General features: G+C 37.9%; 2 protein-coding genes across 2 annotated transcripts; both read left to right on the top strand.

The window, feature by feature from the left end:
• Positions 1 to 64: 64 nt before the first annotated feature.
• On the top strand, positions 65 to 15,707 carry LOC127455421 (kinesin-like protein KIF11). The gene is made up of 23 exons (XM_051723297.1): positions 65 to 189; positions 395 to 519; positions 1,738 to 1,870; positions 1,978 to 2,075; positions 2,170 to 2,248; positions 2,985 to 3,170; positions 3,324 to 3,448; positions 3,569 to 3,659; positions 3,778 to 4,020; positions 4,109 to 4,204; positions 4,333 to 4,421; positions 4,723 to 4,810; positions 4,927 to 5,115; positions 10,037 to 10,244; positions 10,426 to 10,598; positions 10,713 to 10,838; positions 10,940 to 11,098; positions 12,619 to 12,758; positions 12,848 to 13,127; positions 14,153 to 14,375; positions 14,514 to 14,680; positions 14,911 to 15,021; positions 15,123 to 15,707. The coding sequence occupies exons 2-23, from the start codon at positions 446 to 448 to the stop codon at positions 15,231 to 15,233; spliced, it is 3,189 nt and encodes a 1,062-aa protein (XP_051579257.1). The 5' UTR covers positions 65 to 189; positions 395 to 445; the 3' UTR covers positions 15,234 to 15,707.
• Positions 15,708 to 17,656: 1,949 nt separating this feature from the next.
• Positions 17,657 to 26,944, top strand: slc22a15 (solute carrier family 22 member 15). The gene is made up of 12 exons (XM_051723049.1): positions 17,657 to 17,851; positions 18,379 to 18,528; positions 18,699 to 18,831; positions 18,917 to 19,081; positions 19,218 to 19,347; positions 20,346 to 20,567; positions 22,627 to 22,767; positions 22,944 to 23,026; positions 25,460 to 25,568; positions 25,761 to 25,833; positions 25,993 to 26,151; positions 26,245 to 26,944. Exons 1-12 carry the CDS (start codon positions 17,768 to 17,770, stop codon positions 26,299 to 26,301), a joined length of 1,506 nt encoding a protein of 501 aa, XP_051579009.1. The 5' UTR covers positions 17,657 to 17,767; the 3' UTR covers positions 26,302 to 26,944.
• Positions 26,945 to 27,950: the final 1,006 nt, after the last annotated feature.

Here is a 27,950-nt window from a genome sequence, read left to right as displayed (position 1 = left end):
AGGGTGGGAAAATTCTCTCCTCTGATTGGCTTAAATCTGCAGATGCGCGATATTCAAAGTAAGCCAACTGCTGCTCGAGAAAATCCAAAGTCAGAGCTTTACACACAGAGATGGAACGGAAATAATCAACATTTCTGGAGGGCTTTAAACGAGGTTTACATCTCATTTGATCTGCTTTTGAAGGAGACGGTACGTGTACTTGACATTTGCGGATTAGCTTTAGGGGCGTGTTGTTTTCGTTTTTTGTTAGGCGCCACTTGACATTTTCAGTATATCGGGGTTGTATTGCAGAATTTTTTAACTGGCTGGATATATATATTTTTAATTTTTTATTTTAAACCTCTATATAAATGCTACTAGTTGTCGCTAACGTGTAGTTTGAATATATTTAAAGGTTGCTTAAAGGGCCTTTTCAAATCTGGAGAATAACAGACGGCCCTTTACCATGGCATCATCTCAGATACCAGCAGTCAAAAAAGATGAAAAAGGCAGAAATATACAAGTGGTTGTACGATGCAGGTATGTTATATTATTTCAAACTTCAAAACTATGGTAAACATGTCCCACTACATACAGTGAGGCTCAAAGGTCTATACTGAATATCTGGGATTCAAAATCAAATTTAAACCTTGAAGTACAAACGTTTTGGGATTTTTTTTTTTTTTTTTTTTTAAATAGAAAAGTCATGATGTGAAATGAATCAAAGTTAAGATATTGCACAGTATAATTTGGGACACTATGTTCACGCCTTTGCACAAAAGGTCAGATTTTGCAAGTTCGAAGCATTTTCACAAGTGGACCTCACTGTGTGTGTGTGTTGTGTATACAGTGTGCATGCATAAATGGGGTGGGGAGACCTATATTAAAATGTGTTATTATTTAAGTCTCTGTCTATACCAGACCTGGGCAACTTATGGCCTGCGACACAATACCGGCCCTCCGCCTTGTTTAATGTGGCCCGCGGCTCATTTATTCCAAAAGCGTTTCCTCTCTAATGGATATTTCACTTTTTCAGACCTGTACATTGGTTGCTTGGTTCCGAAGCGGGGACTAAGGGCGTTTTCACACCTGGCTCGTTTGGAGCGTTTGTTTCGGAAACTGATATATTAGATATAACTGCAGGTTTAAAATAGCTATTTTTTTTTAAATTCCTGAGATACTTTTAGTACGATCGTTTCTCTCTTTTGGATGGCGGCAGAACACTGGTAGGATGGCGTTAGCAACTTTTTGCTTTACTCTGCTGTTTGTTAGTGTGTGTGTGCGAGAGAGATCTGTAAGAACAAGCACGTTTCAATGGGGAAATAATGCAAAAGCAACTAATATAATTTTCTATTCTTTTATTAAAACCAGACCCCTGATGTAGAGAGTGTTAAACTGAATAATAAATTAACAGGGAAGTAGAGATGGTAAAATAAATTTATAATAAGCTCCACCTTTATTCAGTTTTTTTTAATGCCTAAATAAAAAAGGATCTACCTTTGTAGAGCAATACAATACTTTAGGCAATTGCAGAATAGTCCATTAATCACACATACACTTCAGAAAATTGAGTGCACAACTATTTCTGGGCTTAAAAGATGCAAAAAACAAATCAGTGCAGAACACTGTATCTCAAAAGGAATACAATGTGGCTCCCTATGCACCACTTAAAGCCCGATGTGGCCCCTTTACCAAAATAGTTGCCCACCCCTGGTCTACACCGACCTGTTATTTTCATGTTTGATGTGTAATTCACAGACCATTCAACACAGTGGAGCGTAAATCTGCCTCTCATACCGTTGTTGAATGTGACCAGAACCGAAGAGATGTTACGGTCAAGACTGGAGGTATCTCGGATAAAGCAGCCAGGAAAACATACACTTTTGACATGGTGAGGCTTTGGCCTGTTTTCCACCCTCATTCTGTGTATTGTTGACATCCTAAGCTTTTCATGTGTAGTACTGTGCATAAAATGTGTCTTGGTTTTTAATGGTTTAGGTGTTTGGACCTTCTGCCAAACAAATTGATGTGTACAGGAGTGTGGTGTGCCCCATATTAGATGAGGTCATCATGGGTTATAACTGTACTGTCTTCGCGTGAGTATCTTTTAGTTCTTCTTGAAATATCCGATCATTCTAGATTACTGATTCACCAATTTGTTTTTAGAAACAATGTTTGTTTGGTTTAAAGATATGGGCAAACAGGAACAGGGAAAACCTTCACAATGGAGGGCGAGAGGTCACCCAATGAGGAATTTACATGGGAAGAGGTACTGTTTGAGTTAAAGTTTGCCAGTTCTATCTGCAGCAATTAAAGGGATATTTCACCCAAAAGTTAAGATTCATCATTTACTCACCCTCACGCCATCCCAGATGTGTATGACTTTCTTCTGCTGAACATTAAGATTTTTAGAAACATATCTCTGCTCTGTAGGTCCATACAATGCAAGTGAATGGTGGCCTGAAATTTGAAGGTCCAAAAAGCATATAAAGGCAGCATAAAAGTAATCCATATGACTCTATCCCCCTCCCCCCAACAAAAACAAATGTTTGTGTTCTGCAGAAGAAAAAGTCTTACACATCTGGGATGGTGTGAGGGTGAGTAAATTATGAGATAATTTTCATTTTTGGGTGAACTATTATAAACTGACCGATCCAATGACTCTTTTAGGGGCCAAATCCTGCACTCTATATATTTTTAACTATATGTAGTCTTACATGATTATCTGAGCTCACTTATGTTTGTCAAGGTTTTTTGCATCAGAAATGGTCGTAATAAGTCTCTTTGATCCTTACATTTTTAAAGACTTTTACACAAACACTTATGTAAGATGTTTTATGTAAATTATATCTGTTATGGTGGGCCAACATTTTCATATGTGAGATGAGTAATGACTCTTTATTATGGATTGTAAAGAGGTGTTTTACCTTTGAGCGCTTTAACTTCAAGTAATTTTGTTTGCCTTTTAAAAAAATAATAGTTTTTTTTTTTTTCTTCTCTCATAGGACCCTTTGGCTGGAATCATCCCCAGAACTCTTCATCAGATCTTTGAGAAACTGTCCAGTAATGGCACAGAGTTCTCTGTAAAGGTGTCTCTCCTGGAAATTTATAATGAGGAACTATTTGACCTGCTCAGCCCTGCTCCTGATGTCACAGAGAGGTTACAACTATTTGATGATCCCAGGAACAAAGTATGTTTTATTTTATTTTATTATTTTTCCACATTGGTTGCTGTAATGCATTATACTTCATTGCATCCATGCAATTTCAGTTTCTTCTGAAACTTGACATATTTATCTCTGTTTATTAAGATTGACTAACTGTTCTGTGTGTATATTTGTCAGAGAGGTGTTGTCATTAAAGGTCTGGAGGAGATCACAGTACACAACAAGAACGAGGTGTATCAGATCCTGGAGAGAGGAGCAGCCAAGAGAAAGACTGCCTCCACACTCATGAACGCCTACTCCAGGTAACCATGCATGATCCCAGCATCCTAATTTATTATATGCCTCCAGATAAAAGACAAAGTCAAGTTTGTGCAAAACACCACAGTGTTTGTAATGTCCCTCTTCCCCTTTGATTCCATCAGTCGATCCCACTCTGTGTTCTCCGTGACTATTCACATGAAGGAGATCACAGTGGATGGAGAGGAGCTGGTCAAGATTGGAAAACTGAACTTGGTGAGCTGATGTCTGTCTTTTTAATCAAGTTTTATTTGTGTGAAGTAACACTGGCTGAGGAATACACAAAAGTCCAGTTCTGTGTCCTAAGCGTATCACCCATTTCCTCTCTGTTTAGGTGGATCTTGCAGGTAGTGAGAACATTGGGCGATCTGGTGCTGTGGATAAGCGGGCACGAGAAGCTGGCAACATAAACCAGTCTCTGCTGACTCTGGGTCGGGTCATCAAGGCTCTGGTGGAGAGAGGGCCTCACGTGCCCTACAGAGAGTCCAAACTTACCCGCATACTGCAGGACTCACTGGGAGGACGTACCAAAACCTCTATAATTGCCACCGTTTCTCCTGCCTCCGTTAATCTTGAGGTATGTCTAGGCCTGTTAGACTTTGTTTCTCTATCTCTTTCTAGTTCTGGATCACTCTAAAATTATTGATTTTATATAATTATTGTAGGAAACTCTGAGCACACTGGACTATGCTAACCGGGCCAAGAGTATCATGAACAAGCCAGAGGTCAACCAGAAACTAACCAAGAGAACGCTCATCAAGGCAAGTCTCTTCACTGATTGCTAGGATCTCTGTATTTACCTAACTTTTAGTGGACATAACTGTAATTTCTGTTTATTAGCATTGCAATGATCTATCAGCATTTACCAATACTTTTTGAAATGTTGCAGGAATACACAGAGGAGATTGAGCGTCTGAAAAGAGATCTGGCTGCCACCCGTGACAAACATGGGGTGTACCTCTCAGTTGATAACTATGAGTGAGTTCTGTATATAATTTTATACAACGGCTGGTTCTGAGCCACCAATTTGATTGTACAAGCAGCATTACAAGAGTGCTGAATACTGATATTTACAGCACTGGAATGTTTCACTCTACTTGTCTATGTTTGCTACATAGAATTCCAATTTTATGGTTTACAACATTGTAACTTGTCATTTGTTTGTTAATTTCATTGGTGGAACAGAAGTTAACAAAATAGCCAGCTATATTGCTTCTGAAATATTGGTTACTTAACTTTATACAACATTCTTACATTGTCCTTGTTTGCACATTTGCAGGAGTATAAACTGTAAACTGGTATCTCAGGAAGAGCAGATTACCGAGTACACTGAGCAGATCGCTTCTGTGGAGGAGGAGCTCAAGAGGGTGAGCATCTTTCAAGTCAATTCTACTTCTGCTTTGTACAAAGTTGAGCTAATTTCACTTTTTGAGTATGTGATGTTATTGTACTGTGAGTTAGATTGCATTTGTGGTTGCTGCAGATAATGGACTTATTCACGGACAGTAAGCAGAAACTGGAGCAGTGCACTGAGGACCTGCAGGACAAGAACCAGAGACTGGAGGAGGTTCACAAAGACCTAACGGAGACCCGGCAACGTCTCACTCAGGAAGAATACATCGCTGCACAGATTCAGAACAATGAGGGCCAACTCTACAGCACTGCCGACCAGGTGGGGAGGCAAAGAAGTGGAAATTAATGGATGGGCTGTCAAAGGGTTACTAATACGTGTATTTAAGGATAGTTAAAAATTTTAATTCTCTTATTTATTCACCCTTATATCTTGAACTCGTATGACTTTCACCTGAACACAAGCAAAGATATTTTAATGTAGATAGGATATCCGTTTGTCCTTACAGTGCAAGTGAATTGTGACCAAATTTTCAAGCTCCAAAAAGGACATAAAGGCAACTTAAAGGTAATCCATAAAACTCCAGTGGGTTAATCAATGTCTTCTGAAGTGATCAAGTCGATTTTGAATGAGAACAGACTAGAGGTCTGCACAGGCTTTAAAATGAAACCTGAGAACCTGTGGCCCGACTCTACCTGGCCCGAACAATACCGTCAAATTTTAAGCCCGAACCCGAAATCGCTTGCTATCTAATTTCTAGCAAGTACTGTTGCAATAGGCTGTATTTTATTTAAGCATATGGCATATAACATTCGTAACATTATTGAAACAGTAAACAAAGTTTTAACAAGGCACAGCAGTCCCTCAATACACTAGAGCAGAAGGGGAAAAAAAGCAGAGCCTTACCGTTTATTTGCTGAAACTTCACTTGGTGCAGAACAATCTGGAATAAAATGAAACCCTGCAACAGTCCCCTCTATGCAGCCTGAACTTGTTCAGATTGTTAAATCTTTGTGACTGACACATGCGCTGAAAACAATGTAGACGCACCGCAAAGAATGAAAGAGCACAGGTGTCTCAACATGCATTTTTAACTTGACATGGTGTTTAAACAGTGCCTGTCCTGCCCGAGACGCTGAGGAAAAAGCGAGATGTGGTGCAAATGTCAAAGACATTCGTCCAGCATGTGTTTAAACATTGGAAAACAGAAAAGATGCACGCAAAAATACATTCGGTGCGAACGGCCCCTAACTCGTCCGTCATGCATCTCTGTGAGTGAGAATGCAAATAAGTTCGGTAGGCCTGTTTATTTTTTCATTCATATGAACCTGAAGTCCTACTTGGAAAAACTGACCCGAACCTGGTCTGAAACCCGTCGGGTTCTCTGGTCCCATCAGGCCCGGGTTGGGTTGCGGGCCTCTAGAACAGACCAAAATGTAACTGCTTTTTCACTGTACATCTTGCAATAAGCAGACTTCTTGGAGATCATGATTTCAAGCTCAATTACACTTCCTAGTGCTTGATGCAAGAACAGAGCATTAGAGGGTGCTATAGTAAGTGTAATCGAGCTTGAAATCATGAACATCAAGGAGACTGCTGATGTCAAGATTTACAGTGAAATAGGAGTTGTATTTTCGGCTGTTCTCACCCAAAATCGATTGGATTGCTTCAGAAGACATGGATTAAACCATTGGAGTCTTATGGATTACTTTTAAATTGCATTTATGTCCTTTTTGGAGCATTAAAAAAAAGGGCTGCCCCCTAATAGTCGACCAAACGTTAGTCGATGAGAAGAGTCTTGGTCGACCAAGTTTTGGTTGGTTGCAGAAAAAAAAAACTCCACAGGAAGTGGTGAAGTCACTCAGTCAGTGACGGACTGACATTATTTACAAAAAATTCAAATATGTGTTGTCCAGCTTTTTGAAAGATGGCTTTACAACAGTTGTGAAGGGCAACATCTCTCTGGCAAAGAACCTACTTCATCTGTGCGTTCTCTACAGGTCGGGTATTTCGTTGTCTGGGAAAACACATCGTTTGTTTTGTTCCCTCCTTCACGATATATATATATACACAAAATCCCCGGCTGCGGGATCGGTGAATACTTTTGCTTTAGTGATTTTGCATTGAAAATTAAATTATTTAAAAAATGAAAAACTGAAATCAAATACATTTCTAAATTCAGATTGCACTCCAAATGAAACGAAAAAGCAATTAAAATAGCGAAGTGATCGAAAACATTTATATAAGTTACCACCTTTCCATTTACCGTCAGGCAAGTATCCATCTAAACCTGCAGGTGGAAAATTACTTACACAAATGAAGACATAAAAACATTATAATTTACATTATAAATGTAAAAATAATTATTATAATGATGATAATAATCACTGAGATATAAATCATGGTTCGAGGTGAACGTGTTTTTGTATTATTTTATGTTTTAATCACAGATGTATAGGCTGAGTTGTGGTCACAATGAACTGCTCTGTGGAAATAAAGTGAACTGAACTCAAAGCACCTCCTGAGCTGAGATGTCTGAGGTCATTTGCAGCACTCATAGACGATACTGTTCTTGCAAAAAAAGATTCAGAAGACCGAAACAAAGAGTGAGAACCTTTTACATGCACGCCTCCGTACAAACAGCGTGTCATACATGCACATAGACATCTTTTCTGTCATCTGTTCTTAAAAATATAATAAAGTGTTTCTTCAAGCGCGTGTCTGTATGCCGCAGGGCAAATTATTTGTAATATTTGATAATAATAATAATAATAGCCTAATAATAATAATAATTATTATTATTTAATACAGGGTATCCGCGGGTCCTTAAAAAGTCTTAAATTTACTTTTTAAAATGTATGGCCATAAAAGTCTTAAATTACAAGAAGTCTTAAATTTAGTTTGCTGAGGTCTTAAATTTTGCGCCGTGAATAGAGGATTCGCTTAAAACAGCAGAATGTGCGCGAGTAAAAATCATATCTCTCTCTCGTGCATCCGTTATTTAGCAGCTGATGCTTGAGTTTAGTGTGAGCATGCACAGGGAAGCTCATTTTTACTGAACTTACGATGTTAAGCAGCAGCACAGCGTCTCTCCCTCTCTCTTTCATAATTTAATCTGTTAACATTTTCAATACATCTTGTCAACTTTAAACGGCCATTTTAAGGTAACTGAGTTTTTATTTGAGATATTTCACTAAAAAATTAATATTGTCATCACTTACTTACCTTCATGCTGTTGCAAACCTGTATGACTTATTTCAGTGGATATCAAAAGGAGATATTAGGGAGTTTCAGTCACCATTCACTAACATTGAATGAAAAACAAGATGCAGTGAATGGTGACTGACTAAACGTTTTGCTTAACATCTCCTTTTTTGTTCCATGGCAGAGAAAATTAATTCAGACTTAAGGGTGAGCAGTGATGACAGAAATTAAATTTTTTAAATGAACTGCCCTTTAACTACCTGTTAAAGTATTTGTTAAAGGTATCTGCCAAGAAAAAAAATATAAATGTTATTCAGCACATGCTAGGCCTTATTCACAACAGCGGTATCTTTGATGTTTAATGACAATGACAACAAGGCTGTGCGGGATAGACGTACAGTCTCTTCGATGAGATGTACTGCAGTTTAAAGTGTTTTTGGATCGTTCCGTGTACAAAACATTGAAAAAATATTTTTTCAAGGACACTCGGTAGACAAAAAACTCCAGACAACATGAGTTGTGGAAAATCGGATGGGATATTGGAGCTTTTTACAGATTTATACCGTGCATGCCATTGAAGAAATGGTAAGTCTATCCCTCACAGCCTCGTTTCCATTCCCATTAAAAATCAAACATGGCGCTTCTGTGAATAAGGTCTATAGATCAGTCTTCTTATTTACAAAAATGTCAGCGCATGCGCAGCAAGTGGTGGCAGAAAGCCCACTGATTGTTGTTAGATTTGACAGATCAGAGGATTAAATGAAAGTATGACACAAAACCATCATATATACAAACATGTTCTTAGCGATACAATTACTATAATGATATGAGTTGATAACAAACATGTAATCATGTTCGCTATACATTTATGCTGCAAAGTTGTGAGTTGAAATGATCTCCTCAGTCCAGTCAGCTCTGTTGATGATCTTGAAGCCACAGCAGTCAACGAGAGCCCTCGGAAGAATTTTTCAACAACATAATCCAATAAAAGTTGATTTTTTTACGCATGGTTTTTGCCACCACTTCCGCGTTTGATATAAATGGTGACGTTGCCAAAGCATTGGTCTAATGCGTCATGTCTTGCTAGAAAGCAAGTGACTAAAGAGAAGGGTCACAATATAGGCTACATGCGTTCTTAATGATTTCATTTAGAGTTTTAATGTTGTATTAACTTATTAACACACAAATGCACAATAAAATATATAACTAAAACATGTCCAGATACATTCAAGTGGCCTCAGTGGTTTTGTATTTACCAGCTAATGAATTAATTTTTTTTTTTTTTTTTTATTGCGAAAGTGGTCTTACATTTTTCTTAAAGTTGGCCTTAAAAAGTCTTAAGTCTTAAATGTAATTCTTTCGAACCTGCAGATACCCTGTAATACATTAATGGGAAAATGAGCCAAATATCGTCTTGACATCGTCAAAGGCATCAGCTATTGACGATGACTCTGACCATTATCGATCCCCGAGATCATCGTCTGTCGGCACAACCCTATTCCTCTATAAATTAACAAATGTTCAGGCAGTCTCCTTGCTGGTTTTTCCGACACATTCAGAATCATTACTGCTTTTGCAGGTGTTGCTGCGTCTCGCTTCGTGCATGCGCTTGTAAAATTTATATTTTAAAGGCTCATTATTACGGTTTAGTATTTCTCTGTAATGGAGAACAGTGTTAGCAATGTTATTATAACATTCTTTCTCAGCCCTGGAACTCAAACCATTTTCTGATGCCCCCCCCCCAAAATATATTTAAGTAATTAAATTAATATCATAAACATGCGACAACTAGTCGACTAGGAAAATCTTTGGTCGGGGGCAGCCCTAGTAAAACATTTGGTCACCATTCACTTGCATTGTATGGATAAACGGACATCATATGTCCATTAAAATATCTTTTGTGTTCCGTGGAAGAACGTGGGTTAGTTTGTTTTCACTGACCAGTAAAATGATAATGGTGAGAATAAGCCAAAGAAGGAAAAACTAAGAGGAAAAACTCATCCATGTACATCACTCAAACTCATTCTCTCTCTCCCAGTTGTTAAGTACGGCTGAGGCCAGTACGCAAGATGTCAGTGGGCTCCACGCTAAGCTGCAGCGGAAAAAGGAGGTGGAGCTTCATAATGGGGAGATTCAGCAGAGTTTCGCCCAGCGCATGGAGAACTACTACAACAGCATGCAGAGCTCACTGCAGGAGCAGGGCCACAAACAAGCCTCTATCATTGACTATTACCGCTCATCAGTGGGTAAGAAACCACCATATTTCCTTTCTGCTACAAACATTAAAAAGTTGAGTGGAACTTTAAGCTCTTATACATCACAGAGCTCTACTTGAAGTATAATATCCTATTTTTGTGTCTTTAGACATCATTTCCAGCTAAAGTCTTGCCAAGCAGCGAAATTCTGACACTTTTTGTTCTTGTGTAGGTGAGCTGCTGAATGTAAACAGCAGGGTGTTTAAGGAGACGTTAGGTGCTGTGTGTGAGTCATACAGCTGTATTCAAGGTGCTGTGGGGGAAGGTGTGGACCGGTGTAAAAAACAAGTGCTACAGCAGGAGAAATTCTCTCAGGAGACACGGAACAGCATGCTGGAAATACTGGTAAGGACTTCCTTAAAAATAATAATAATAATAGCCTTAAACACTAATGGCTATAATTTGAGTGATTACTCAGGAGTGCAGAAATGAAATAAAAGTACATTTAATTCTTCTCAGGATGAACACAAACACAATCTAGAGGAGGTTCTGGTTGCCCAGGCGGTGCCAGGTATCAGGTCCATCATTGCCATGACTGACAGTCTGAAGCAAACCCTTCACAGATACCACGCTCTGGCTGAGCAGGTATGAGATTCAAAATTGATCAACATCTACTGCCAAAAAAGGATAAATACGTCTTTGTGGCGTGATTTAGGACCGTACTAACTTTTCTTTCTCTTTCACAGATGCAGGGTCTGAAAGCAGAGATGATGTCATTTTTTGACTCCCATGTTGAATCGTTGGCCAGTATGAGAGAAAGTGCTGTGCAAGGCTTCAGCACTCTGCATGCCGAACATGACAAGCTCAAGCAGCAGATTAGCCAAGCAGGAAACAACCATCAGACGGTTAGTCTACCCAGCCGGACAGATTCTTGGAGAACATTGTCTTAGACTTGGTTACCAAGCTTGAGGGTGTTCTCTACATTTTTGTAAAGTTGGGTGGCTCAGATGTTTACAGGCTTTTTGGGTGCTATAAATGTAACTGAGAGGCCACAAGGAATTTCATATGATTTGAACAAACTGTACTGTAAATGTTGAAATGCTCTTAGCAGACTTTAGTATTTTGGAAGGATTTCAAAAGGAGCTTCTCACTGCACAGACTAGGCTAGAAAACATACGTTTTAACTAGAGCTGTCAAAATGAACACGTTAACCCAATTGATTAATTGAAGTTTAACGTGTTTTTCTTAATCCCGATAATGCATTTACTGTTAATACTGCATAAACTAGCATAAACACTGGTTGGAATGCAGAAACGTTACGATGCATCCGCCTGGAGTCATTACACTGATGCACACACCACAAACACACACAGCAGTGATTCAGTGTCAGTGATTGGGAAACAAGCTCTTAATGCTATTTGTTGTACAAAACAGGCCTAGATGGAACTTGTGACAGAAATCAAGTATTTTTCAGTCTAAGTAAGGCACATTTTAATTAACACAAAAGCACACAAAGTCTTAACTATCATCAAAATGCAGAATGAGACGTTTTTGTCTGGAAACACTTTTCACGTGGAGTTCAAAGCGCTTAAAGTTGGCCCTGATGCGAATCATGAATGCGACTTCACAGATGCTGGAACAAAGTGGATAGCCACAGTCTGCTGGTTGATTAATATTGTAGAGGATGACTTTAAGAGATTTAATGCCCATTGCAATGAATATGCAACCTATGTGGGGACATGTTTTTTTTCAATTAGTCAAACTCCCACTTCTACTTTGGGAAACATTAAATGTTACTTGAATTGGTGCTATTTTAGTGCATTTGTGTTTTTATACTGTGGACGACTTTATTTTGAAAATGTTAATAAAGCATTATATTGTTACATATTTTGATGATTAGAAGGAAATAAATGCATTTTGACAGGACAAGTATATTTAAATTTCAGCACTTTCAAAATCTGCGATTTAACTCAAATTTTAATAGACTGACAGCACTAGTTTTAACACAAAAGAGAGCTCTTTTAGAAACCTTTTAAAGTGCAAATCAAAATCGACCCACTTTTGTAATATACGTTCATGGTATTATTCTGCAGGTTATTTCAAAGTAAACATTTCTTCATAATCTTTCATCAAAATTAAAGAACTTTCTCCACCTCTGAAATGACTAAATTCTCAGCTAATATCATCAAGCACTCTTATTTTTCAAACTCTCCCTAACCCTCTGGCTCCATTGTGGTATGCAACACCCACTTTTCACGAACCAATCAATCACTGATGGATAAAAGCAAGTCCTGCTCTACATTTTTGTTCTTGTTTAATATCTTGTGTCAATCAACATAAACATGACAGATTAAGCAAGTAAATGGGTTGTGAACTTTTAACCACTAGAAGGAACAGCTGCACTAAAATTGTTTCCCTTCCACAGCGTGTGGCCCAGCTGCTTCAGTGTTTGCAGAACCAAATTAATCTCTTGGCTTTGGACACTCAAACAGACTATGAAGATCTTGCCCAAGCAACATCTGCCCAGATCGTGCCACTAAAAACGCTACAGAACACGATACAGGGGTGAGAAGGGATCTACAATATGAACCTTGCAAGTTTAGCAGTTCTCCTATAACTTGTAGTAAACCTTTAACAAATTGCATCTATATCAGTCAATGCACTGCAGCTGAGGAGCACACTGTGTCTCTCTGTGTTCGGCTGGGCTCCTCTGTGGATGGAGTGATATCAGAGATGAATGGAGTGACCGAAGAGGGAGAGAGGGCGCTGGAGGAATGTGGCGGCTACTGTGGACATGTGCAAACTTCTCTGGACTCGCTGGCTGAATCAGGACTCAAGTGGTGTCTTGAAGTCAGCGACTCCACTAAGAGCAAAGCTAAGGGGCAGATTGAGCTCATAAGAGAGACCGAGACTGCCATGCGAGACCTGCTAAAGGTTAGTTGGTGTGAACAAGTGCTACATTTTGGGGCATTTTGTTAGTGTGAGGAACAAATGAATTAAAAGTGGTTCTCGACTCGTTTTAATTCATCAAAATGTGACCCAACACAGTATGATAGATTTTGTGTTTTTTTGTTTTTTAATCATACAAAAAATTAAAGGGTTAGTTCACTCAAAATAGAAAATTCTCTTATTTTCTTACCCTCATGCCATTCCAGATGTGTATGACTTTCTTCTGCAGAACACAACTGAAGATTTTTAGAAGAATATCTCAGCTCTGTTGGTCCTTTCAATGCAAGTGAATGGTGGCCAGAACTTTGAATCTCCACAGATCACATAAAGCCAGAATAAAAGTAATCCACAGACTCCAGTGGTTAAATCAATGTCTTTTAAATCGATATGATAGGTTTGGGTGAGAAACAGATCAATATTGAAGTCCTTTTTTTAGTATAAATATCCACCTTTGACCAGCCCTGACACGTAGGTGGCGATATGCAAAGAGTTCGATATGCAAAAAAAAAAAAAAAGAATGTGGAAAGGACTGAAATATTTATCTGTTTCTCACCCACATATATCATATTGCTTTAGAAGTTATGGATTTAACCACTGGAGTCTTACGGATTACTTTTATGTTGCCATTATGTGATTTTTATTTATTTTATTTCTTGCCACCATTCACATGTGTTGTATGGACCTACAGAGCTGAGATATTCTAAAAATCTTCTTTTGTGTTCTGCTGAAGAAACAAAGTAATACACATCTGGAATGGCTTGAGGGTGAGAACATGCTGAGAGAAATTTCATTTTTGGGTGAACTTTCCCTTTTAAAAAAAAAGTCCTAAATGAAAAATTGTGGGGGCTTTTTTTGCAATATGTTGAGCAAAGATGAACAAATATATGGCTGGTTGCAAACCTGTGACCAATTTTTTTGGGTCACCACCCATCAGTTGAGAACCATTAAATTATAATACAAGGTATTACTTTAGTTGCATGTGTACACTTTAAATTGTTTTGTGCATGTAGTCTGTAGAAGAAAAGGGTGAGAAAGCAGTTCAGAACTGTGAAGGCTGCCTGAGTCCAATGCGGCAAGAAGCTGAAGGAATCTTGAGTCGTGTGGAAGTGCAGACAGGCAAAGATGAGACCATCTTGCAGGAGCACAGGGAGACTATCTCCTCCATCAGCACTCAGGCACTGGACACTGTACACAACTTCCTCAGCTCTGAGCTCCGACAAGATTTGCCTACAGGTGAGAGAGAAGCTGTGGATTGCATGCTCCCTTTACTGGACAAAAATTTGTTCAGTGTGTATGCATTTACACATGTGTTTTGTCAGAGTGTGTAATCTTCCCATGTGTAATGAGGTAAAGGTGTGCATATTGTTGCAGGAACGACCCCTCAGCGTAAGGAGTACATGTACCCACGTGTGCTGAATCAGCCGAGGAGTCGAGTGGAGCTAGAAGAGGAGTTCAGAGCTCAGCTGGTGGAACTTCAAAGTGCATTGAGCCAGTGTGAGACTGTCATCAAGGCAGATGAAGATGAGCCTCTTGATCAGGTACCATATCAAGTTAAACTGGTCTAGTCCCAGCCATATTTCTGTAGTAAAGGAGTAGATTTAATCAGTGGTTCTTCAGTGAATACAGTGGAATAGCTCTCAATCTCTGCTTAGTATGCAATGTGTTAAGGCCTTTTAAGGTGTTATATCTCTGTTATATATTTGCCAAATTTGAGACGTTGTCTATCTTGTTTGGACTGATAACCTGATAATTAATTGCCTGTATTTAGGACTCTCTGAAGGATGAAGTCAGCAGTTCTAATGATGGAAACATGACAGAGCAGTCTTGCTCTGATGAGAACTTGATGTGTTATGAGAATGGAAGGGTTCCCTTTTTCAAGGTGAGACTTCTCCCACATAATGGCACACAAAATTATAAACATGTTTGCTGAAGATTAAACTTTTGACTCTATATGTTATAATGTTCCCTTTCCCTAAACAGAAGAAAAGCAAGAAAGAAAATGATAATAAATCTTTGAACCGTTCAAAGGTGGAAAACGAGAACATGTGCACACCACCCCGTTCTAAACTACCACTCAGGTGTCAGAATTAACCCAAAGGATATTTCAGTTTTTATTCTTTCCTTTTAATGTCTTAAATCATTTTCAGCATCAGTATGTCTTTTTTCAGTGTCTTTTAACCTTTTATATGTCTGTCTGTTTCCACGCTGTCACAGTTTGTAAAAAAATATACTAAATAACTAAAGTTGTAAGTTCAGGGTGGTTACTGTTATTTGACCTGTTATTTTCACTAGAGTTTAGAGCTTTTGTGGTATGTTTGTTGAACATTGTATGTATTTATCTGATTAAAAACTTAAAATAATCCACTCCATTTTTAAACCAATAAAAAGGTATTTTTAATGTGTGGTTCTGTTTGGAAGTATAGAAAGTATTTATGTACAAAGTTAATCTTGAATTTATTCTGTTATAGACACTTGACACATATTGGTGTTTGTAGTTATATATTTTTTTAAACATAATCAGGTATGCTGAAAGACATTGAATTTGTGCTTTTAATAAAGAGCAATTCAAATTAATAAGTAATAATTGCTTGGAATCTTATTTATATAGGGAATCCTTCAAGTGAATAATGAACAATACATGGTGTGTATGGCAGTGGTTCTCAAACAGGGGACCAACCTGTTGAGCTGAAATTTGACTCCCTAGTATCTTTTGTTTAGGGGTGGGCTTTTGGGATAGGGACCAATGACTCCCTACTATGGTTTAGGTTAGGGGTGGGTGTAGGGATAGGCTTTTGGGATAAGGTCCAATCAGGTAGCAGGGAGTCAAATTTTGGCAGAACACCCCAAGAAAACAAAATAATAATAAAGTTATATTGTAACTTAAAGGTGCAATATGTAAGATACTTACTGCACTAAAGCATACAATTATCATAATATGTTATCAGAGATTTAAGAAACATGCTAAGTTGAAATAATGGCTTCTCCGAAAACAATGCTACAGCCAGTATATTCTACTTTGAAATGTCCGTTCCAGGCCGGAATTTCTATTTGTGTTTTGGCCTGTGTGGTTGCCCCGGGGCAAAAACAACGCGTTGCTTCCATGGAAGTCAGCAATACATCTAGCTAACATTGACAGTTATAAAAAATCCACATGAGCTGGTTTATAATTTGCTAACAATAAAAATATTGCAAATGTATACATTAGCTGATCAGCTTACAGTGTAAGGCTCGTCGCTTGCCATTGTCAGTTTGCTCGTTCCTGTTGCGTGTCCTCAACCTGGCATCCCTCGTGTTTGTCTCCAGTCTGGGGAGGAGGGGGCAGGGGAGACAACTCTCTCCAATATTTTGAATTTGGACTGTAGTACGCATTATAAACGCTTGATGTCAATGTTACATATTGATATTGCTCCTTTAATATGTGGGGGAAAAAAAAAAAATCAAGGCCTATAACTTATCCACCTTTTTGATACGTTTCTAAATGTGGAGGTGATGTACGATTTATAACGGAAGCCTTTTTGGTTTTCCAGTCTCAATTGTTTTCACTCGCATCGGCCTATGTTTTGGCAGATAATGTGATGTTTTGTGTATTAAATTAGTAAAAACTGCTAAAACAAAAAAAGCATGCAGCTCCATCGTGTCGATCCTTTGCAGTCTCATTGACCGTCAATCAACAGTGCCTCACTCAATGTTTATGGAGTGAATATATGACTTGAAGCTATGGTCCGATGTTAGTTATGTAGTCTCTTCTATGGGTTGTACTGCAGTTTAAAGTGTTTTTGGATCGATTTGACTGGAAAGGGGCACAAGCTGCAGAACACAAACAAAATCTCCACAAGATTTGTTTAAAATTTTCCAGTTCTAAAAGAGATAAACGTCTTTAAACAACAGCTAGTTTGTTTCAACACACTTTTTAGTTCATAATTTAATATAAATGTCAGTTGAGTCATAATGGGATTTAAGATTTAAAGTAATATGTGCCTTAACATGGACTTATGTCAAAATATTACTGTATAAACATGGGACTCCATATGAGATTTCAAGAAGACAACAGGATTTCTTAATAAGGCAGAAGCTATTTGCACTAAGTGTATATAGTGTTGGATACTATTTGCACCCCTAATTAAATACTAACAGGGCATCACAGCAGTGTGTTTATTTAGAGTCCCACAGACAACCTACACCAGTGGTCCTCAACCTTTTCTGATGAACCCCCCCACACACACACGTTTATTACCCACACCTATCATATTGCTTCGTGCTTGCTGGCTCTTTAAAGTTCACTTGCACTGTGAGAAGCTACAGAACTGAAATATTATTTTAAAAATCTGCGTTAATGTTCAGCAGAAGAGAGAAAGTCATACACATCCGGGATGACACGAGGGTGAGTAAATGATGAGAGAATCTTCATTTTTGGCTGAACTATTCCCTTTATTTATATTTCTTTGGTCCAATCAGAAACGCTCTCTGTGACACGTGCTTGGATGCCTCGGCGCCCAATCAGAATCGTACTCTGTACCACGTGGTTTCATTCCACGTCTGCGAAGGGAGCGCAGAGATTACATTCTCAATCAAACCCATTAAAAATATTGAATCGATGTGATGCTACCGGATGATTTGACCGTGGAATGGATTTAGAGGAGGCTTTCCAGGTGGTTGGAGAATTCGGTCGGCACCAGAAGCGGATGGTGACCATCCTCGTTTTTCTACAGGTAGCTAATGATACATGCAAATTCATAAACATTGCACTGGCATGTGTTGGTTTATGTCCATGTCTTAATTTTCAATTCCACAAGCCAATAATCTATGCAAAACATATATGTGTTAAATCTCTAAATCCATTGTATGTTTGCTTTAGTTTGTGGGTGTCTTTACAGTCAGTCAGTGTCTTATCTTATCTGCTTGCAGTGGGATGTATTTGCTTTGAGCTGACCTAATTTCAGTCAGTCATTTACTTTAAGTAGGTGACGTTTTAAATATGTGATTGTTTATTTTGTCATTATCTTTCAGTTTTCATTGCAAACCATCTGGTTTAAAGAGAGGCAATGTTTTAAACCAGAGAGGCTAATTGATACCTCTCTACCATGTCAGAGAGTTTATATTTTCACTGATTTGATATTAGTTTGGATGTTTATTTTAGTGAGTAAAGTTATAGTTGTAAAAGGCAGGAAACTGGTCCTTTTAGTAAGAGTTAAACTTTGTTGAGCAGCTTTATACAGTATATCTGTGTCTTTCGCAGATTTACATGGCATGTCAGTCCATGCTGATCATTTTAGTGAGTGCTGTGCCAGAATATCATGTAGAACCCGCTACTGGAGGAGAAGGTGCTGTTGATGATATAACTCAGAGTATCACATTCTCAGAGGATGTCAGTTCAATCGTGACTGAGGTAAGATAATGTAATACATTTGTGAAGACTTTTGGACATAAAACACACTTATCTTAAACTTCATTATTCTTTCAAACTGAAGACACACTTAAACTTTGATACCTTAAAAAGACCATGAAGTGTATTTGGCATATTCATGCATCTGTTATCTTTCTGGTTTTCTCTTGCAGTGGTACCTGGTTAAACAGCAAGCTTATAAGGTGAACTTGGCAGGATCCCTCTTCTTTGCTGGTGTGCTGATAGGAAATGTCCTTTTTGGACCACTATCTGATAAAATTGGGAGGAAGCCAGTTTTTCTAATTGGTAGGGTGAAGAAGAATTGGTTTCCTTGCTTTACTCTTCTATAATATTCAGTTCCATATTGCATGATGTATGACATCTCTCTCAGGTCTCTTTTTTGAGGTTTTGTTTGGGTACGGCACTGCTTTAGCCCCGAATTATGAGATGTTTGCAGTGTCCAGGCTGCTGGTGGGGGTGATGAATGGAGGGATGGCGTTGGTCTGCTTTGTTCTCACTCAGGAATATGTAGGAAAGTCCTACTGGGCTATGACAGGTTACTACTATAACTATCAACTCCGTTAACCTCTTCTATTCAGGAATCAATAATAAAGCCAGTTCCTAATGTTTACTTTTACAGCACACTACATAGAAATTGGTAAATGACACTAATTGGACTGTTTGTGTTCTAGGGACCTTGACTAACATGACCTTTGCAGTGGGCATCGCTCTGTTCGCAGCATTAGGTTATTATGTCCGGCCGTGGCGGAACCTAGCAACTGCAGCCAACTCTCCTGGACTTTTGCTCTTCCTGCTCTGTGTGTAAGCGTGCATTCAGATCAATTCTTCCTGTTTAAGTACAGCACTGTGTCCACCAGGAAGGTACTGGCAGACATAATTTGTTACAGTGACAGGGTGCTGTCTAAATCTGCTTTTAGTGGTGCGTTTGGGACAGGGTTACTGAGGATAATACATAATTTAGAAGAGTTATTGATGGATGGATAGATAAATAGATATAATCACAAATAGCAAATAATATTATATTCAAAATGTTAAAATATACCATGTGGTCATTATCCAGCAACAATAAAAACACGCAGCTTTGTATTGAGCCAAGAGGTCAATGTGTAACGTTTCAATCTTCGGTTGGTCACACGTCTTTTCGTCATTCAGATTCGCAAATTTCTTCACATGGGTTTGCGTTTATAGTCTCTCTCGTTCGGATGCATTTGAATGGGAGTAGTAATAAGTAAAGTGTGACGGGGCTTAACTCAATACCTCAGGATACATTTTGAACCTGTATCATTATTATTAAAACACTTGAGAAATAATTACCACCCCTTGAATGCTTAAAAATTAAAAATTGTAATTTAATCGAAAAAGTAAAAAAGCTTGAGTGTGTAATTTCTGCACCACGTAACGGAATTGCAAAAATTATTATTATTTTATTCCAAAATGGCTTTTTCAGAATACGGCCACCATCTTCCATCGATTGAACAAACAGATAGTCCCGCCCCAATTCACGGCATTGGTCGAGTCAGTGTCGTTGTGTAGGGCTAGACAGGTAGCTCAAAACAAATGGTAATTTCCATAGCGCCACAGAGAAACACTTCAGTTTTTGAGAAACTTTACCATACGAATGGCTTGCTTACAGTTGTCTCTGCATATTACGCTGGGATAGGAGAAAGCATTTTAACATGGAAAAAGTCACACATTTTAGCTTTTTGTTTTTCTATATGAAATGAGTGTGCCCACCTGATTTGTGATTTCCAGAAGAACATTCTGGAATCTGAGTGTGCATATTTCCTTGATTATTTCAGGAATCTGCCGGAATCTCCACGCTGGCTGTATTCTCAGGGTCTTACGGAGCAGGCCGAGGACATCCTGCAGGATTTTGCTGTGAGGAATGGGAAAGGTAGAATTCCAGTTAAGCTCCGCCGTCCTGTCAGTGCCAGCGTCCCAAATGCACCCAGCCCGGGGGTTTTACAGCTAATCACACATCCCATACTGCGCTGGAGAACTGTGGTGCTCATGTATGTCTGGTGAGTATGTTTACATTACCATTCAGTATTTTGAGAGTTCTTAATTAGTAGTAGTAGTAGTATTGCTCTTACTTGAGGTTAGGGATTTGAGAAAACCCTAATCCTAATTTTAAAATTCATGTTACTATATTTTAAGGATTTGCTCAAGTAATTGAGTACTCGTTCTGCACCAGCTAGTCGACTATTAAAAATACTACTAGAATATGGCAAATTTATTTTCCTTTGTGCACTTGCCTGCCATGGGCAACGCTGAATTATCCTGTACTTTCTCTCTGGATCTTTTACCAAATCGCGGTTACAACTGAGTCCACTAAGGGGCGCTGAGGAAATGTGTCATTGAGGTGTTGGTTGAGAGAAGGAGACATGATGGCATTTTTGTGTGGTTTCAAGCAAAGCCAAGTGTGTCAATACTTATAATATTTTTATTCTTATTGAATCCTATTCTATTGGTATTCCGTTCTTGTTAGAGTCATGCATACCAACGGACAAGGATCTCTTTTTATGGCTGAAAGGAAATCTGAAGCGGTACAAGAAACTCGGAAGCTTATCAGAGCGGTATGTACGTTAAATGTGTGAGCAAGGGCAGAAAGCATTTTATAAAAAGTAGGGATGCATGATATATCAGCAGACGATATAATATTGGCCGATAACCAGGAAAATCTAAATATTATTATCGCGCCGATAATAGAATTACAGGTGATATTTTTGTTGATAATTTGTTACGGTTTATTTTCTTGTGGCTGAGAATCTTTGACTTCCTGCGGAGACTCTGGCAGTCACAATCGACAGTGCGTGTGCGCGCACACAGCGTGTCTGTATGAGTGAGAGCAGGTGAAAGCCAAGCTGATTTCGCTCTGTGTGGATTATTTCAACAACTCTGCACCTTATGTTGTTTTGGGTCTGGTTTTAATTCTGGATCATCTGCTGTGAGTAACGACATGCAATTTCCCATTTTCTGTTTGTTTCATGTGGCAATAAACGAAAACGCAACAAAAACATGTATGTACCGTATGTTATTTGGGGGCGATCATTTTCGTGCATTAATTAATTAAACATAAACAGAATGTGGGAAATTGCACATCATTACTTGCAGCACGACATTGCGATTAAAACAAGCCCCAATACAACCTAACACTGCTCATAGCTCTTGAAAAAAGTGACTTGAGATGGCTAAAAACACTAGTTTGTGAGTGAAATGATTGTGCTTGTTGTATTTCACAAGTTGAGACATTATGACTCATGACTATTCGATCTCTATAATGTTACCCATATGATTGTGTTAACATTTCTTTAGTCATAAGTTAACTGTTAAGGATGAGCGCTGTGGTAAGCATCTGTGAAACACACAAACCACTGCTGCACACACAGCCTTGCTGCTATCATAAATATTACACCATGTATACAGAGTTTAGGGTTTGTATTGTGTTTTGTTGTTTTAATGTTTGTTACATGCTGTTTATCACCTCATTTTGGTTTAATGCATGATTACAGCTGTTAGAAGTTCATTATTCTGTCTCTGTGAGCGAGTCATCAGGATTACCATAAACACTCATATAAATGGGCACCATACAATTTATGCAAGTGTATTTATTGGCATTTATTTCTCATACAAATCAGCATACATTTGTTTGATAGGCGCATTTCTGGTTGATGTTACATCAGCCAAACCTTAAATAGCAGCAAGTCGAAATTCCAAGCTTTTACATGAATTTTACATTTTTCAAATGAGAAGCTTTTAAAGAATTAGCTAGCAGTTCCTGGTTAAAGGATAAAAACGTAAGACTTACCGTTCTTGGTAACGTTTGTGAATAAAGCTAAATGTAAATATTCATGTACGTGTCATACTTGATATTTTTAACTGCCATTTTAATTTACAAGTAATCGAATACTCGTTTTTTTGGGTTAGAGTACACTACTACAAAATTAATTGAAAATGCCCATCCCTACTTTGAATTACTTTAAACGGAGAAAAAATCCCATAGATTTCCTTATACCATAGATTTTCCTCACAAAATGTAGAAATCTAGAATCTTCATTGCTGTGTATGTGTGTGTTGCAGGTATTCCTGTAGCCTTGTTTATTATGGGTTGACCCTTAATGCCAGTGAAGACAAAGGTAATCGTTACCTTAGTGTTGCCATGTATGGCCTGGTGGAACTTCCTGCTTACCCTCTCTGCATGTACTTCATTAACAAACAGTGGTAAATACATTCACACGATTACATCACACTGTTGGAATGTCAGCCTGTCTTATTGCTTGGTATGCAGCTCTGATTGTAATCCACAGTTTAGTATTTACTTGGTGTGTGTGTGTATGTGTGTGTGTGTGTGTGTGTGTGTATATATATATATAAAATATTATTATTAATTTTTTCAGGGCAGGGAGGCGGAAGTCAATGGCCAATTTTCTTGCCTTTGCAGGCTTGTCCTGCCTGCTTACAATGTTTCTACCTGAATCAGGTGATCATTTCTCCAAATAATTTTCATTTGATTCAAATTCCCCATTTTGCCGCAGGGTATTTCTGTCAGCATAGTTTAGCATTTCTCACATCATCATTGTTGTCAAAAAAACCTAACAGAGAGTGTGTAAATGTTACAGTGTGCATTGTAAACTGATTTTTAGTTTACAATGTTTAGTTTTGTCCTAAAAAAAAATAAATGAGTTGTTCTGCTAACAAAGAATGTAGACATTAAATAACCTTAAGACAAGCTGAAACTTGTGTAGAGCACAGTGAAAACCTGCATTCACTACCCTGTCCCGTAAAGTACAGTGCAACAATACTTTAAACAGTCTCTAAATGATTTTGGACAATTAAAACACACTTATAAATGTATGAATATCATTGCATTAGATAAAATATAAACCAGTTAACATTTCTTTTAAAGAAGAAACAAGCACAGCGTTTCAGAAAAGAAATTTGTGTAAGGGATAATCTACATTTAGCCAGTCGCTATCACAAAATAAGTCCTGGCAGTGATGCCAGGTGGTTTTGTATCATCCTGAAGGGGTTTATTTTGCAATAAAGTGGCTGACTGTGCATAATCCTGTTTATTACATGGCTGCTTGACAAATAAATAATTATATGGACATGAAATAATGATTTGAGTTGAAATTGCATTATTACGTGAGAAGAAAGAGATCGCAAAGTCGCCCAGCTGAATTCCTCTTCTGGTTTGCGCCAGAGTTCTGTAAGGTTTGTCTATTTCTATTCATTATTCTGATTATTACAAGACTACTTGCAAAATAAATTAATAAATGGACATGAAATATTGAATTGAGGTTGAAAAGATTTTATTAGCTTAATTTGTAGAAATTGCAGAGTGATACGAGAGGTAGAAAACATGACTCGCAATACCCGAATGACCAGTGAAATATCACTTTATCCCCAGATGTGCGGTCATTATTCAGAAATATCAGATTGCTGGAATATCAGAATAGAGTATTCCAAAGAGCCATGTTATAATAGGCTTTAAAATATGAGACATATACAGTTCAAAACGTATATTTAGATTGGATTTTAGTTCTCAAATTTAGAATTTCAGATTTTTTTCACTCACATGTGACACAGATCTGTTAATTTGATGACAGTGTGAACTGCCACAAGCGCTTTGAATCTGACATTTTCAAATCCGATTCTAGGCCATTTTCATACGTGGAAATAAATCAGATACGAATCGGATTTTTTCCAACGTGCCTTCAGTGTGAACAGCCACAGATTTAATGTGATTTTTACATCAGTCTAACTCAACATTCATCATTTGTACACTTGATTTGCAGCATATATATATATATATATATATATATATATATATATATATATATATATATATATATATATATATATATATATATATATATATAGGAGTGTTATTGATTACCTAGAAAATATATGACTCTCAATTAAAGGTTTTGATGCATTTGGTTCTTTTTTAAGGAATGAAAATAAAATTATAGGCTCTAGTTGGGTTCAGCAATTTGTTTGGACTAAATGTAGAAAAATATGCACATGAAAAGAGACGGAGATAAATTGATGTAAGTGCTCTACTCGTGTCACTCACGCAAAAAACAAAGTTTCTATATTTCTGAAATGGTATCAAAATGCGAAAGCAAGCAAGTTGACAGAAATCTGAAATAATTATAGATAACTCTTCTTACCTTACACATATGTAATGCTGTTTTTCCTGCAGTCCTTCAATTTTATGGTGTGTTTCACTCATAGGTAATATTACACTCTTGAGCTTTAATGATAATAAAATTCCACCATATGAAGGCAAATCTAAAAATACTTCACTTGCTGACATATTATTAGATATAGTGTCCTATCCACTTAAGAAACAGTGAATTAAAATGTTTTATTGCAATTGAATTAATTGTTCATATTATAATGATGAACATGTTTGTTATACGCATGCTCAGGAAGTGTTATACACATACGGGTCAGTTTAGGAGTGGCGGCTGTATATCGAATAGGGGCTACATTTGTCATGTGAACAACCATAAAACAAAATTCCGATTTGAGCAGAAAATCAGATTTGGTTCACATTCAGCTGCGGTGTGAATGTAGCCTTAGTGCATCATGTCCATAGTTAATAAACTACACCAGGGTTTACGCTGCTACATGTGTGAACTTGAGGGGAACTGGCTTCATACATCCACAAAAAATCAGCTCGTGATAAGTGAATTAATAACTCAGAAAACTGAAGTTAGTTCTGTATTTGTTTGCAGATGCCATTTGATCTGCTCTTGTGTTATCTAATGCAGTGGCATTTATAGATTTGAAGTGTTGCTTAAGTGTCTAAACACATTTTGGGGCCACAATATATGATTATGTTTAAGCTGATATAATACATTTATTATTTGTTTGCCTAAAGTGGAGTGTTTGCTTACACCAGGTTCCTTATTGAGTGCTACGTCACTGGCCCTAGTGGGAAAATTGATGGTCAGTGCTGCGTTTAATATTGTATATGTGTATACTTCAGAGCTCTACCCAACCGTTATAAGGTACGATCACACAGCACTGTAGCTGTCTGCTTAATATTGCTTAATATTTCTCTTGTAGTTTGGTTCATTTAATTTTTACCTGTGTCAATGTTAATACAAACTGTTTCCATGCATAGATTCTGTGCTTGAGCAAACAGTGCCCTCTAATGTAAACTGCTCTGTTTATAATTTGTTGGATTGATTCGGTGTTAGGAATGCAGGCTTGGGTGTGTGTTCCATGTCCTGTAGAGTAGGAGGGATTCTGGCTCCATTTGTGCCCAGTTTGGTGAGTATTAGCATTTCGCAAATACCTGTTCTCCAATTATAGAACAGTTTTATTTTTATTTTTCTATCAATAAGCTTGCCTTTATTTTGATTGGTCCGCTTTGATTTGATTGTGATTTGTTTGCTCTTTAATATTTATTGTGTATTGGTTATTGTCCAGAAATCATTGCACACCTCCATGCCGTTTATGGTGTTTTTTTTGAGCGGGATTTCTGCAGGCTGCCTGGGACTTCTCTTACCGGAAACGCTTAATAAACCTTCTGCTGAAACACTTGATGAACTTTCCAGCCCCACCTATCAGCGAATCTTAGAGCCGCAGGTAACCATATATAGCATTTTTTGTAAATATAACTTTGAGTATCACAATTAGACCTTTTCTAATTGGATTGCATTGTTGTGTGTTTTATATCAGGTTCACCTTTTGGAAGAGAAGCATTTATCTAACAACAATGGAGCTGATAGTGATTGAGACTTGGACATTGAAGACATTTTATTTCAGACATTCCAATTTACTGGTGTTTCTGATCACAAATGACCAGTGTCAGAATATTGTGCCATACACAGACTCTCTTATGGATTTATGGTGCCTTCCAAAAGAAATGAACTCAAAGGATCAATGCAAAAGGAGCAACTTTGTCTATAATATATATAGATACAGGAAAAGGGACCAGATCTCACAGTGACAGCTCTAGTAATTTCATGTTTACTGCCGTTGGTGTCTTGCTTTGTTGTTTGAATCTGTTGCATTTATTTATGTGAATTGTGACAACACATTGCATTTACCTGCATATATTTGTTAGTGTTCAGTTAATAGTCAATGATGGTTACAAACGCAAGTTTCATTGATAGGATCTTTGTTAGAGTTAAAGATTGTTTTAGGCTGTTTCAAGGGAATAGTTCACCCACATCTGGGATGGCATGAGGATGTGTAAATAATGGGAGAATTTTCAATTTTGGGTGAACTATTCCTTTAAGAGGCCAATATTTTCTCCAAAGGAAGAAATGAAGCGTACAAGTGTATATTTCTGTACAATCCTGAACATGCCCATTTGTTTTTAGCTCCTGAATTAACGGAAGCGCTTTTAAATAAACAAATGGCTCAAGTATAATAATGAGCATGACTGTATTTAAACAGTTCCTGCCTGTGGCCAGTAGATGGCGCCGTGTTGAAGGCCACCTTCCCTGACCTTAGGGCACCTTTGACCCGTTCCTCGACTTCAGGGTGATGATGTCAGCATTGACGCAGGTGAACCGTGCTTAGGTAAACCACAGCATTCGGGAGCTGGAAGCTTCAGAGAAGCCGACACAGAACTTGCAACCGCAAACCTGTTTTATTTTGTTTCCGTCTCTCTTTCCTTGCTGTAATGGCAGCCTGTGGCGCTGCATGGAACTGACGGAACAGGTCGAGAGAGAGCAGGCAGTAACTAATAACTGTTTGCATTCTTACACGCTTATGTTTTCCTGCAAGGCCTGGCGGGTGTTATATCACACTGTACAGAGAGAAAAAACAGCAGGTAGAGAAGGTGTGGTCTCGTGACTGCATCACCTTTAACTAGACCCTGTGTTCAACTTACATTTTTTTTTTTTTTTTGGTCTCAGAAATTAACAAAATTATATGTTTTGCATTCCGCTAAGGGCATAGGACACTAGGTTGCACTCAGACATTTTTCTCTGTTAAAAAGTTTTACATAAGAAATTAAGACTACCTTTTTTTTTTTTTTTTTTTTTCAAAGTTTAAAATGATGTACACACACGAGATGAAGATTCCAGTCATAACAGTATTCAGATAAAAACGGTTTAATTTTACAGTTTACTACTTACTATATATCGGTAAAACCATGTTATCGGACAGTTTAATTTATTCTGTGAACTAAGTCATGACTGCAGATAGTACATTTCTGGCATCAATAACAGAAAACCTTTGTTTTTGCATGATGCTGCATCCACACCGCTAGGTACGTCCAAGACCACTATCACCACAAAATAAACACAGTTTTAATGACTGCACATTGGACTATAAGCAGAGCCCATCTGAAGAGTTAGCCTACAAGCTTAGCCTAAAATAGCATAACACAGCGGTCCCATAGACATCCTATGGGCCGTACAATGGCGAGGGGA

Source organism: Myxocyprinus asiaticus, chromosome 17 (assembly GCF_019703515.2).
Source record: "Myxocyprinus asiaticus isolate MX2 ecotype Aquarium Trade chromosome 17, UBuf_Myxa_2, whole genome shotgun sequence".
Classification (NCBI taxonomy): Eukaryota; Metazoa; Chordata; class Actinopteri; order Cypriniformes; family Catostomidae; genus Myxocyprinus; species Myxocyprinus asiaticus.
Note: the sequence above shows the minus strand (reverse complement) of the source record. Positions and strands in the feature narration are given on the sequence as shown.